Here is a 14,791-nt window from a genome sequence, read left to right on the forward strand (position 1 = left end):
TCTGCTGCTCTCCAGAACCCCAAGGAACAGGGAAGTTTTTATTTTCTTTTTCTAGACCATAACATCATTTCATTGAATGTAGGGCATTTCAATTCTTGATACTCTCGCACAGTCATTAAAAACACAAATCATTTTTAAAATTAAACCCCCATCTTGAGGGTTGCTGTGTGCATCTCATTTTATGCAGGAATATTTGCAGAACTATATTTATTTGCTTACTTACTTTTTTTATTCATCTCTCATATACTACATTCTGAGCACAGTTTCTTCTCCTTGCCCTCCCTGAAGTCTCCCCACTTTCCTCTCCCCCAGTTCCACTCCCCACTCTGCCTTCCCTCAAAAAGGAGTACATCTCCCAGGGACATCAAACAAGCTACAACAAGAGTAGGCACATACCATCACATCAAGGCTGGACAAGGCAACCCAGTAGGAAGAGTAGGGTCCTCAGAAATAGTCCAAAGGGTCACAGACAGCACCTGCTCCCACTGTTAGGAGTCTTATAAGAATTCCTAGCTACTCAGTCACAACATAGCAGAGGACTTATGTCAGACCCATATAGTTTCCCTGATTCCTGCAAGTCGCCGTTCCTAGTCAGTTGATAATGTGGGTCATCTTCTTGTGTGTCCCTGGACCCTCTGATTGAACCATTCTTAAGGAATCTTACTCTACTGTTTTATTCTTCTAGCACTCTCAAAGTACACTTTCCCCTGTTTTGTGTTACTCACAGCATTTATTCAAGTGCCTTTTCCCTTCTTACTTTATTGGTTTTTTTAGTGTATAGGTATACAAGGACAAAGACTTTTGTTGTTTAGTTCATTTATACACTCTGATGAGCAACAAAATACATGTTGCTAAAATATTGTTGACCAAGCAAACCAAAGTAATAAATATGCTAATTCTAGAAAAACTAAGGGCCTTTTACTACTCTATAATTTCATTTTAAATACTACCCTGAGGATTACTGCCCTTTAGGGTTCACAGGAGTTCCCAAGACAATCAGAAAACAGGTATTTACATTATAAGTCATAACAATAGCAACATTATAGTGAAGAAGTAGCAATTAAAATAGTTTTATGGTTGGGGGGGGGATCCCCATGGCATGAGGAACAGTATTGAAGGGTCACAGGTCTTTTCTACACCATGTAGCCTAAAGCAGTGATTCCCAACCTTCCTAGTGCTAAGTGTTTCTTTACAAATGAGCCAATGATTCTTCATTGTTACTATGTGCCTTGGGCAGACTTAGAATCTTGTCGAATTCATTCTGAACCGTGCAGTCATATTTCCAAATAAGAGAGAAAAGGATATATCAGATCATGGAATAGAAGACTTGCATGTCTGTCTGAGAAATAATTAAAAATGTCAAATTCTGTTGCTACTAAACTTTCAGTCTTTGAATATTGATAGCTGTTAAGAATTCCTGATCTGTTGTAGGACACAAGTGATCCACATATATTGCTTACATGAATTCAATTGCAGAACATTTTGGGCAATGTTTTTCTAATTATCATCATCATAACTCCCATCCTGATTATTATACTTGTGTGTGTGATGCTTATGATGTGTGTGTTCAGGTATGCCATGGTGTACATGTGGAAGTCAAAGCATAATTCTTTGGAGCTGGTTCTCTTTTCCCTTTATATGCATTTTCTACATCAAGCTGCGGTCATTAGGCTTCTGTTACTTCCTATTCCTTTGTAACAACTAGACAATGTCACATTAAAAATATACATGCTACTACCTGCTACATTTTTTTTCTTCCTCTAAGCATTTGATTATTTCTTCTCATCCACTATCCCTTTAAGTTCCTCTAAGTAAATTACAATAGCCTGTAACAATATGACCAGAAGACCTACATTTACATCTGTAGACAGAATACCACATTTAGCTTTAAATTCATGTTTGCAATTGCTTGCATGTGTAAACGTCTTATAGAATGAGGATACACAAGACTTCTAAGACACAGTGAGCTGTCTTAACCACTCTTTCAGTGAATAGGACTTACAGATACTCACATGCAGCTGGGCTAACCCGCTTAAGTGCCAAACACTTTATAATGATCAATATCAAGCTCTCCTTTCTGAATACACTTTTTCCATTTCAGCTACTGATGATTAACAGTAGTTAATGTATCTCCAGAAGCAACCCAAATGCTTGCCACATAAACAATAGAATATTGTAAATGATCTCTGATGAGAGCATTTCTGTATAAAAGTTTTAATTACTTTGAAAAATAAAAGTAGAAGATACTTACCTGGACCTTATTTTCTAAAATATTCTGAATTTTAATGGGCTATTTATATTTTTGTCCCTTAGTACTATTGTAATTTGATGAAGAGACTGCTAACATTTTGTGCATGAAGAAATTAAGACAGAGATGTACAGTATCTTTATTTAAAGCTAGATACTCAGTGGCTAAAGCAACTGACATAGGTTTCCTGTACATACTGTCTTTAAATGGAAATCTTTGTGATGATGTACAAATGAATGGTTATGTGAAAGTATATATGCTTGTATAACCAAACGTATCCACCAAATCATAAGTCTGAAAGCCATACAAAATAGTGCTTAGAAGTTAATTTGTTGAGTAAACAGTTTAAATCAGGTACACCATATCTTCATCTTACAATAAAATATTAAATGAATGAGTAAAAGTGCAAATGTTTACCTCATTTGAAACAAAAATATGATCTGTATAGGATGAGGAAACTATGGTGTCCTGACATTCTCGAGGATAGGACACAAGTGCTTCTGAGACATCATAGCAACTTAAATGGTTACTTAAGATTGCACCATTGAATGTACAGTGGCCAAAACTTACACTTTTAAAACCTCTTTCAGTAAGCTAATAGTAGTACTGTTTAGAGTCTGTCGTTTGCACTCCATTTGTATAGCATCATGTCCTGAAGAATGAAGAGGACTAGTCAACATCACTATTTATAAAACTTGTGCTGTATTTAGTACACATTATTTTAAAAAAGAAGCAATAGGAAGTTTAGTGATTTTCCACTTCCTTGACAAAAAATACATGTAATATCTTATATGCAAATTCCAAGACCTTTAAATCACTGTCAAAGAATACAGAAGGCACACACATTCTATTAACTAACTACTACCTGGGAGGGAAAAGTAAAATAAATGTTGCCATGAAAAATGTTTAAAACCGTTTTCACATAGGCCAAAATACTGTAATGGAAGCCAGGCAGCAGTATGCTAAGCCCCAGGAGTCAGCTGCTGAGGCTAACCAACTACCCATTGTTGCTCTATTTTTTCTGACCTTTAAATAAGGATTATATTAGTAGTCCATTTCTTAAGAACCATTATAAAATTTTGTGTGCTTAAGAAAAGCCAGGGTCAGAGATAACAGAGCAGCCATAAATAAAATTGGTTCAACAAATCAGAGTAATAAAAATAGGAGGTCTTGGAGTTCTTGTCTTTTACTTTATAATGTCCACATGTAAATTATTTTACTTTATAAGTGAGTACATGTTTGTGTCTCTGGGTCTGGATTACCTGAAAGGTTATGGTTGAAGTGTAAACTAGTGTTATCGAAACTCCATGGAGTCTATGAGAATAACCCTAGCAAAGAGTAATAGAGGACCCTGAGCCTGAACTAGCTATCTTCAGTATCCAGCGAAGGCTTCTGTTGGAGGAATTGGAACAACCCAGCCACAAAACATTTGAACTTCAGTTTGTCCTGTCTGCAGAGTATTCTGGGACCAGAGTCTAGTAAAATCTTCATCAAATAGACCAGAGAGACTTCATCCAGTAGCTAATGAGAGACATAGTCTCAACCAAACATTAGGTGGAGCTCCAGGAGTCCTGAGGGGGAGGAGGAGGAAGAGAAGGAGGAGGAGGAGGAGGAGGAGGGATCAGAGGAATGAGAGAGGTCAAAGACATACCAGGAGAACAATGCCCATGAGTCAACTGACTAGGGACTCAGAAGTTAGAAAGCCTGTAAAGGTCAAACCTAGGATCTCTGCATATATGTTATGGCTCAGTAGGTTGGTGTTATTGTGAGATTCCTAACAGTGGGAGCAGGGGCTTTCTCTGACTCTGTGCCTGCTTATGGGATGCTTTTCCACCTACTGGTTGCCTTTTCCAGCCTTGATGTGATGGTATGTGCCTGGTCTTAATTGTAACTTGTTATGCGTTATCTGGTGGTTGTCCCTGGGAGGCATACTCTTTTCTGAGGGGAGGTGGAAAGATGGATCTCTGGAAAGGAGAGTTGCAGGGAGTGGATCTGGGGAATAGGGTAGGTGGAGGGAGGTGGACATGGCAGGATGATAGGTAGAGGGAGGCAAGACTTGAGGAAGGAGAGAAAAGGGAAACTGTGGCCAGGATAAAATATATGAGAGAATTAAAAAAAATTAAAAACAGCGTAGAAATGGGTATTTTCCCTTTTATCCCAATAATTTCCTAGCCTCATTTAAATGCTCAAACCTGGGAAGGGAAGGAGAGTAGGAAAGCACTGGTGTCTTTTGCTGTCTTGCATATGGTTTTTCCTCTACCTGTGGTTCCTGTACCCTGATCCTATTGGAGACTGTTCAATTGATGCCCTCTGGAGATAAGCAGCTACTCTGGGAGGGGACACATAGAAATGGAGAAGGTCTTTTAATGATTTTCTTGTGATTGGGGTTACCTATTGGCTTTTAGACAATAATATATGCATAGTTTTTTTATACTAAAGTAGTTTTTAACATATTATCTGTTTTTAAATTAAGTATATTTTTAATGCATCATAATGTATAAAATAAGTATTGATTAAATACAGGAAAAATACTTGTAGATAAATGCTATGTTATAAACCACAGTACAGCTATGCTTCTTTTTTTCTCTACTATCGTATTTAATACTAAGTTTAATTCCTAGAAAACAGTTCCTTTTTAATAAAATTATAGTACACAGTAAAAAGAGATGTTTCATTCAGAGAAAAATCATAAAATTTAAGTTGAAGACAGTTAATATTTGCAAAATCATTATATTTTTGATTCCTAGACACATAATGGGACAACAAGCATAATCTTAAGATTATTTTAGCCCTCATCCCACCCTAGCCATGTAATTATCACATGGGCATACTTACTCGGCTCCTAGGATTGACATAATCAATCCCCAGTGTAGCCATGGCTTTCACAATAGCTAGGATGGACTGCAATGTGTTACTGTAAATCACTGCTTTAAACTCCATGCATTCTTGTTTGCTGTAACCATTCTTATGGATGATCCTGCAATTAAATGTGAAAAGCTTTTGTGAGGTGAACTGTTGTAGCACAAATGAGCATCAGTAATAAATAGCTTGAATAAAAGTACTGTACATAAACTTTAAAAAGAAAGGCTTTTAATGATGAGTGTGTGCTGACTTTGGACAACTTAACACTTGAGAATGTTTCTCCTTCATTGTCTTTTTCATATAATGTGGGAGGGATGTGTGTTAAATATACAATGAATTTAAAACTTGTCCTAGATCAAATACTTTTTCAAATATATAAGTCACAAAGATTTTTCTTTTTACAACCTAGACTCCATTTTCAAGAAGGAAATTCCCTGGTCTCCAGGTCAGAGATGAGCGTCCTGACCTGAATCCTGATGTGGTGTTTACACCATGATTTCTGCAGGATGTGAAGTCACTTAGTGGAACGGCCCTGGCTTTTCCCATCATTTAAGACATACTTGGAACAACTGGAAGTAGGAGTGCCTGCTTTCTATTTACAGCATTAACAAAGGCATTCTTTTTTATTTTTTTGTTCAGGTAATTGCTCTCTGTTGAATCCCTTGCCATTCCCCCATGTGCGTACGTGTTCCAGGGTCTAGAGAACTGAATTACCCAGACCGTAGGGTTGGCTGGGCTCCTCTCTTCCTTCCACCCATTCACTTGGAAGTCAACCTTAACTTAGGGTTTAAGAATAATACCTTGAAATGGATTTCCCTTTAAAGCTAAAAATCAGTGCTAGTGCTCATTGTGCATCTTTGCATCTTCACTGAGAGATAAATTCTTGTTTCTTTCTGTTGCTCTTTTGTTTATTTTATATTGTTTTTAAAGTGAATTGGGTTTGTTTGGTTTGTTTATTTGTTTTTTGGGGGGCTTTTTTTTTTGACTGTCACTTTTCTCAAGATTTATGTTGTGCCTATACACATGGAACCTCAAGCATAAGGGGCAAACAGAGCACAAACACCTCTTCAATGCCTTTGAAGAACTTAAAGTAGCAAATGGAAGGGCCAGGCACTGACAGGAGTGAATGTATGTGTGTGTGTGTGTGTGTGTGTGTGTGTGTGTGTGTGTGTATTTAATTTATTCCTTTACATTTGATTACCAACACATGCTCATGTTTATTTTCAACAGGTCCATGCTTTTCTGCATTAATCTATTAAATCACTTGAATAGGCAAAAAAAAAGAAAAGAAGGATGGAAGAAGAGGAGAGGAGAGGAGAGGAGAGGAGAGGAGAGGAGAGGAGAGAAGAGAAGAGAAGAGAAGAGAAGAGAAAAGAAAAGAAAAGAAAAGAAAAGAAAAGAAAAGAAAAGAAAAGAAAAGAAAAGAAAAGAAGAGAAGAGAAAAAGCTCGATGGTGACTTAGACCACAAGAAAGCAGAGAGTATTATTTCTGAATAGATCCAGGCATAATTGTTGACTAAATCCCAGTCCTCCATCAAAAATTTTTAAAAAATGATTTTAATTATTAAATTAAAATGGTAATTGTGAATAAATGTGGGGCATCCGAGTTCCTTTGGTAAAACAAGTTCCTCTGATTCTTCTCAGCCTGTGGGGAAACATACAATAGAAGAATACAATTTTTTCTAGAAAGAGTTCTCTAGCTGTAAGTTGGTTTATGGCTCTGTTCAAACTAATATGATTTTATTGCATATTTTAATTCTTCATTATATACTGAAAGAATGAATGAATCACTCCTGTCTCTCCTCTCACTAGAGCCATAGTGGAATTTCTGTCAATGCAGCAGCAGCTATGGCACACCGCAGCCACCAGCCATGCTACAAAACAATTTTACAGTTTAGATCTTCAAATGCCATTGAAATCACACATAGCTCAGAGAACATAGCCATCAAATCTTTCCATCATGATAAAATTTCTAATGGGCAGCAACAAATTATGGAAAGAATTATCATTTTCAAAGATTTTTGTGCCATATAAAAGTTTATAGCCACATCTGTGTATGGAAAGAGACATTAGGGAAAATGTAGTACATTCTTTTACGGGTAGATATACTAAAAAAATAAAAGACAAGGAGTCGCAGAAATAATAATGTGATGACTTTGGAATAATAAGATCCACATTAATGGTCAAAAGGAAGAGGAACTTTATAGATACAAGTGAATAGATATATGCAGTTAACAAGTTTGGACGTGTGCTAAGCACCGGTGTTGGGCAAAGATTGTTGTAGTCATATGCATTGGTTGCATTAGTAATTCAAATGGATGGTTAATAGTTTCAGCATTTTGTAAATTGATTACTTATACTTTGTTTTAATTTAGGAGTCTTTATCTTCTACTTTCCCATTTTAAATAATTACAGAAATCATATTTTACATATAATTTGATACTTTGAATACTTAAATTACTTCTTTTATACATATTTCAAAATCTCATTGAAGTTTCTCAGAAATATGTATAGACAAACAATACTTATGATTTCCTAGTTACTTATATGTGTATATATGATTTAGTTTTATTTTTTCTGTGGCCCCTTTTGCCTGATTATGTAAGTAACCTGTATGTGTTCCTGGTTCCTTTAGATACCAGAAAATGGGACCACGTACCCTGCAACTACAGTTAGGGATGGGTTTAAGTGGCCATAAGTTTTACTCACCTGCTTGCCTGGTATCTTTGTTGAAAGGACTGCTGGGGTTAGAGGTTGGGGGAAGGAGAGACACATGGGGGCATGGGGTATGGTGTGTAGGATCCAGAGGAAGCATGAAGAAGGGTGGAGTTCTTGGAAACTAACTTTCATCATATGCAAAGTCAACAAGTGCACTTAACAGCCAAACCATCTCTCCACCCATAAATCTATATTAAATATAGAAAAATTATTCCTACTAATTTTTTTTGCAAATTGTACTTCTACAATTATAAGTAAAATTATTACCAGCTCTGGTTGATATAACATACCTTCTTTATAGCATGGATTAGCCTCAATCTTGTAGCAATCTCCCTGTCTCAGCCTTCTGAGGCTTATGAGAATAAACTACCACATCAAGCTAGAATTATGTTTTTATAATTTATTATAAGAAGGAATGCCTAATTTTTGACTTGAGCTTTTATTTTTTAGATAGTAAAGTTTGAATGAATTATATTATTTAACTTCTTTGTTACAGGTAGTTAAACTCCAACTGCTCATTGTTTTTTTTTTTTTATTCATGTATTTGGCACATTATTGTTTTAAATATGAGCCTATATTTCTTTATATATTAGCCAGTTATATATCTATAATAATTATTATTGGCTTTCCAGTTTTCTATTTTTGTTTACTTATACATGATTTAATATTTAATTTTTTATATAGCAAAATGACTATTCATTAAAAACTATATTTACGATTATAAAACGTAGACTTAAAAAAATAAGATAACAAAGTGTGATTATGTCCTAAATAAGAGGGTCGTAGAAAAGAATAATTATCTGAAAGAATGAGAAATAACTTTGCTGTTAGGATGGGGTAAAAGTCACAAAGCATGTTTTAGAGACACATGGGAGAGTTAAATATTTTCTGGCACCTATATATGAATCTTCAAAAGTCATTCATAAGTAGATTGATAGGCAAATCACATGAGATTTTAATGTCATAATATATCATTATCTGTAATATGAAAATCAAAAGTGGGCTGGCTTAACTAAAGAGCTTCATCGCGATTATCTAACCTCATTTTATTTGTTTTTTATTGAAGATTTTAATCACGGCAGTTTTGTTTAATGCTTCTGCATTCAGAAAAATAGGCAGTTATCTGATTGTAAAGAATGGATAGAAAAATTAATATAAGAGCACATAAGAATCTTTTGGAGTGATATTAGTGAACAAACATTTCCTATACTATAGGGGAAAAAAGGCCAATTTCTGCCAAATTCCAAATGGATCCTTGATTGACATATTTGAAATGTCTTTGCCTTATAGCCACAATGTTACAAAGCTAGATCATTTGAGGATTGATATGATTAAGACATAGCTTCTGGGATTAATACTTTTGAAAGGCAAAATCCAAAAGAAAAATAGAAATTACACTTTTTATTAAACAATAAAAAGGAATATATACACACTCAAAAAGTCAGGATAACTTTGCCACTACCCACAAATACTGAAGCGATTTTCTCAATTCTGAAAAGTGGCTCACAAAGCATTCCTTTTAGAATTTTTCAGTGTGTATAATGTTACTTGTACGTGTGCATTCAGGGCTTACCATTTGTTATTGGGCAACTAATTGGTGTCTCTTCTCTGTAGAAGACTATTTGTGCAGCTGCCAGCCTCCACTGTGTCCCTGTACTTCTGTGTAGGATTGAAGCCTCTTGGGCTTCCCCTGTCCAAGTTAGGATGTCTATTAGTCCTATTTCAGCTCATGATTAGTAATCAGTCATATTGGTGAGACTTCATTAGCAGATCATACTTAGTCATAAATATGTAACAAAATTTACTGAAAAAAGAGGCAATCAATATGGAAAAGACCAAGAAGGGGGGTGTGGGAAGATTTGTAGGGAGAAAAATAAAGGGGAAAATAATGAAATTGTATTATAATAAAAACTAAAATAAATAATTAAAACAGAATTGTTCAATGCATAGAGAAATATCAAATGGCAAACATTCCAAATACTTCTGTACCTACTTCATTTGTTTAACAATAGTGCTTTTCCCAGATTCACCTGCTCCTGGAACAAAATGAAGCAGATGTTATTTACTGATATACAGACTTTGTTAGTATATTAAAACCTATTTTATCATGCATAAATTTTTGACCTCTTTTTATGTAACTTCTAAAGAAAATAATAGTACAAATAGAGAAAATTACATTTTAAATTTAAACATGATTTGAGATGTTTATATCTCCTAGTTTGCAACCCAAGAACATATATAATTCACAATTCAGACTGTACATTATTCTTGCCTCCTGAGATTAGTCTTTGCATCTTTGCTTGAATAAATAACAAGAGAACCATTAATAATTTTATTCGAGAACTGTTCAAACAGAAATCTATTCTGATTAAAATATGTTCTTGTCCTCAGAAGCCTATCATAGCCCTCGACATAGCTATAATTTCCTTTATTCAGAAGAATGAAGCATCTTAACAACTTTAGTTAACTGCCAGGAGCCCTAATGCATATGGGGTGACATGGAATGTCTCATGCCTTAAGATCAGCATACCCTGAGGTAAAAATGAGGAACCAGCAGTGGTATCACAGGTGTTATATTCACCCTTATCCACAACATGCATTACAGTTTATGATGTACACTATATGAGATTTTGGCATTAACTTACCATCATATAGAAAACTAGCATCATATAGAAAAACCCAAAATGCACATGATCTTTGACAGATAGTAATAGTTCTTGGTGAAAACTTAGTGGCTGTTTTAGTTTGTCAGTCAGGACCTTCTGAAGATATTTCTTGAATCTCTCTTGATGTTAAGGATAAGTTTTTTCAGAAATGAAAACTAAAAAGTCATGACCTCTGTTTGTTTTTGCATCTGTGTATGGCAGGCAGTTATCTTGTCTTAATGTTTTATGATTTTGATATAAGCAAAATGTAATTTGAATAATAACTAAATCTAAAGCTTTTATTAAAATTATACCTATGAATATGAATTAGAAGCCCCTGAAAGCACAATGATGAATTTTAATCCCACTTCCACCTACTTGACCTTCAGTTTTTCTCTAGTGCTTCCTTCCTGCTCTACGCTTATGATCTCATCCCCATGCATCAGAATGAGATATATTTCACATGAAAGAAATGATTCTTTGAACTTGTAATTCAAAACTAACCTATGCCTACCAAGAAGCTATTTGAAAAGGAAAGGAAAAATCAGTTTTCTTAAAAGGCATGTCCTTGAGTGTGCCAACCTGGAGCCACTGCAGGTTCCATGCCCAAGAGCAACTGGCCAACACAAAATGTCCTTCCTTCCTTCCTTCCTTCCTTCCTTCCTTCCTTCCTTCCTTCCTTCCTTCCTTCCTTCCTTCCTTCCTCCCTCCCTCCCTCCCTCCCTCCCTCCCTCCCTTCCTTCCTTCTTTCCTCCCTCCCTCCCTTCCTTCCTTCTTTCCTTCCTTCCTTCCATTTCCTTTCTTTCTTTATGTTTTATTGGTTTTCTTTGTTTTATTTTTGAGAAAAGAGACAGAGAGAGAGAAAGAGAGAGAGAGAGAGAGAGAGAGAGAGAAGAGAGAGAGAGAGATCCTAAAACTGGATGGGGCTTGGGAGGGTCTAGAAGGAGTTGGGGGGAGAAAAATAATATCAAAATGCATTGTATGACATTATTTTATTTTGTCCCTTTTATGAGACAACATTTTTTCTATTGAAGTATTTCTGTATGGTCTTGGTCTACATATTTCCTGAGCCTGGGTGAGCAGATAGAGAGGCATCTAAATTTAACCCTTATGGCAGAACATTTTTATTGTCCCTGGCAAATCTTAATGTATCCGATTTCTGCAGTTGTCTAAACAGCTGCTTGTGATACAGAAAAATAAGGAGTGGTAAGGCTAAAATAAATAATGTTTCATTGACAGATGGTTATGCACCGATTCTCCCTGCTGGATAAACTGCCTATGATTCGCCTCCATTATTATGCCAGGGTGCTTTCTGCCACAGGTCATAGAAGTTAAAAACAAAGCTAATGAATGCAAAAATCAGCCACAGCAATTTGCCAATATTCCTTCATAGATTTTTTTAAATCTTCTATTTTTTGCTATGCTGATATTAAAACTAGGTCCTGTGAGTTCTAGGGATCCATTCTCCCAGCAAACAGTAACACAGCCCTGGATACTTAGCTACTAGCAATGGAAGTGGATATTGGAAAGTAAGTGTCAGAAAACCAAGTTCCACACAATCTCACTCCACCAAACCAAATTTTAGTTTTACTGACCAAAAGTTTTCCAGCTGTGGGAATGAGATGTTAGAGGGAGCTTCAGTCCTACTTCTTCAGGTTTACTTTGTCCTATATTTTGCTCAGTGAAGTGACTCATGGGAAAAGCCTGGAGAATTTTTGAAACAGGGAAAAGAATGCTTCTTCATGACTATCAATTAAAACTTTAAAATAATTATATATTGTCTATGATTCCCTTAACAAAGTCAAACTTACTCATGAAGTTGTTTTCAATCGAGTGAAATATCATTCTTAAGAACCAAGAAAAATGTATAAGAATTTTGCAGCAGGATACAACTTGTAGGTAGAATATATGTCTAGATGTGTGAGGCCATAGTTTCATCTGTATCACAACACACACGAAAATAAAATTTGAGAGTTATATGATTATAACTTCATGGATTTTAAAGAAATGTGTTAATAATTAAGAGCCACTATTAGTCAGATAAAAAAGAAAATTGCAGACATATATCATTTTATTTCTCTGGTATAGAATACTCAAAACTGTGCCACACATTAAGGGGACAAAAAGGGTGACTTTTAGGTTACAACAAAGAGTAAATGTACATTCAGAATAGCAAACTAGGTTGATTATAGGAGTCCTTTGAAGGCACAAAGCTCCTATGCTCAGGTCTCTTATATAATAGGATATCATATCTGTTCATAACCTATGCACATTCACTACTGTGCTTTAAACTGCTACACTATTTACAATTATAACTGTATTGTAACTATGATGTAAACCATTGTTATTTTCTATCATTGATAAGATAATGAGAATAAAAAAATCTCAATGTATTAAGTACAGGTCAAAGTTACAGGCATTTTTCATCTTTAGTTGCTTGAAACCTGGTGTGTAATCCATGAATACTAAGGGCAAAGGTCAAAATCAGATGGAATCACACTAATACTGGAATTTCCCAAATTATTTCTGACACTAGAAGGGTTGTAAGTATATAACAATTCTTTGTAACTTATTAAGTAATTAATTATGTACCTAAGTGATGTAAAGTAATTAATTGCTATAAAGTAGAAGATAACTTTTTATGAAACTTCATATTAATAATTTATATTTGGTTATAATTATTTTTTAAAGTAGCGTTTAAAAATTTGTAAAAATTTTAAAGATTTTCTTTGCTCTGTGTAGTAAGTTTACTGTTCTGGGTGAAGTCCCAAACAGTTAACTGCTGTATTGGCATAATTTCTAAATAAAAAACAACTCATCTAAAAATCTCCTTCATTATTTCAAACTCCATCTCAAAGCTTCTCAGAAATGAACTGTTCATTCCCATTCTCACATTGATAGTGGGTCTTAGTTCACGATCATCACTCCATTCTTGGAGGATTAGATCATGTTACAGGGCTAAATATACACATGACAGCATGTTTGCCTATGCTCAGTACAGCCTAAAATAGTTCCTTCCTTCTGAAGTGTGGGCATAACTAACGTTACTTTCTAGGCTAAAGAGCACCAGAGGAATTTTTGCAAGACACATACTGTTTCTTTGAAGAAGATAATGCTTCAAATAACAATTAAAAACTGTACTTCATTTGCATTTTAATACGCACAATTAGAAAATAATAAAATACAAATGAACAAAACTATTGTTACATAGAAATATGAAAAAAAGAATCTGAAATTTGTACAATATTCATAACTGTAACTGAACTCTTCTAAAACGCACAAAGTTTGTTTGCTCCTTTGGCTAAAAAGGGCACCATGAGATTAAATAATTTGACATGTGTTGATATATAAGATACTTTTCTAGGCTAATGAAATCATATAGTTGTATAATAGAGAGGAAGTTAGAATGCACCAGTCTTGTGGCTGTGTTGATCTCTGCATGAGAGGAATGAGGACCTTAGAGATGAACGCACATGCTACATATGTGTTCCAATAAATTCAATTCTCCTGATAATGCTGTATCATATTACTTTGTTTCCAGGTGTGCATTAATAGTGGAAAGTTTAAATGGTTTCAAGCCATATCCTCACAGTCAATAAAGTTTCCAGTCTCTCTTTCGACTGTATTTATGATTGAAAGTTTTATTGTGATACTAGAAGAACTTCAATTCCAAATCATGATGCTAAAGGCTAAACCTAAGTCCTAGTCTTATAAAGACTACTATTGTAAACTGTTAAGGTTAATTAAGAAATATAAGTTGGTAGTTAGTCACCTTATAAATGATAAAATCCTTTAATACATTCATTCATAATTTTACTTGTATTCATGCTAAGAACGGACATAATTAATGATAGGATTAAGCCTCATTTAGTCTCTTGTATATGTTTTCTATGTTAAGCCTAACACAGATAACTAGAAATAAACAAACAAAAAATTCAACTATTTAGATATACTGTAGATAGGTGGTTTTCAAATGCTTCAGAGACCTGCAGAATATGGCATTTAAAATGTTTAATTAAAAAATATGCTTTTCTTTATAGAGAGATATGCCAGATCCTAGCAGCACCCCTATTTTCTTCCAAAAGAGCCTCCAAGAGTCTCCAGCTTAAGTTTGCTTCCAAGGTGGCAAAACAGCCATTGAGTGACTGCTGGTCCCAACTGTGGGCAAGCAGGACACAGGGGAGTTGAATGACTCACTTAGCCTAGAAAAGTAGGACAGTCATTCCTTAAGTTTCTGCTTCCCAGGAAAGTCTATCAGCTCTTCTGGGTCTGGGAGCCAAAGGCTGATGCCCCTGCTGATCACAGAGGGACCCAGACT

The 14,791-nt window shown here is 35.1% G+C and overlaps 1 protein-coding gene across 1 annotated transcript in view; it reads right to left on the reverse strand.

Annotated features, from left to right (window-relative positions):
• Gnat3 (G protein subunit alpha transducin 3) overlaps positions 1-14,791 on the reverse strand; it is a 56,100-nt gene that overhangs the window by 23,340 nt on the left and 17,969 nt on the right. Inside the window, exons 2-3 of the mRNA XM_021162702.2 lie at positions 9,822-9,864; positions 5,084-5,225 (exon numbers count right to left, since the gene is read on the reverse strand). Coding sequence (XP_021018361.1) covers positions 5,084-5,225; positions 9,822-9,864 — 185 coding nt within the window. The remainder of the gene's footprint in view (positions 1-5,083; positions 5,226-9,821; positions 9,865-14,791) is intronic.

The sequence above is a fragment of the Mus caroli genome, unplaced genomic scaffold (genome assembly GCF_978045245.1).
Source record: "Mus caroli unplaced genomic scaffold, Mus_caroli_1 scaffold_4, whole genome shotgun sequence".
Lineage (NCBI taxonomy): Eukaryota > Metazoa > Chordata > Mammalia > Rodentia > Muridae > Mus > Mus caroli.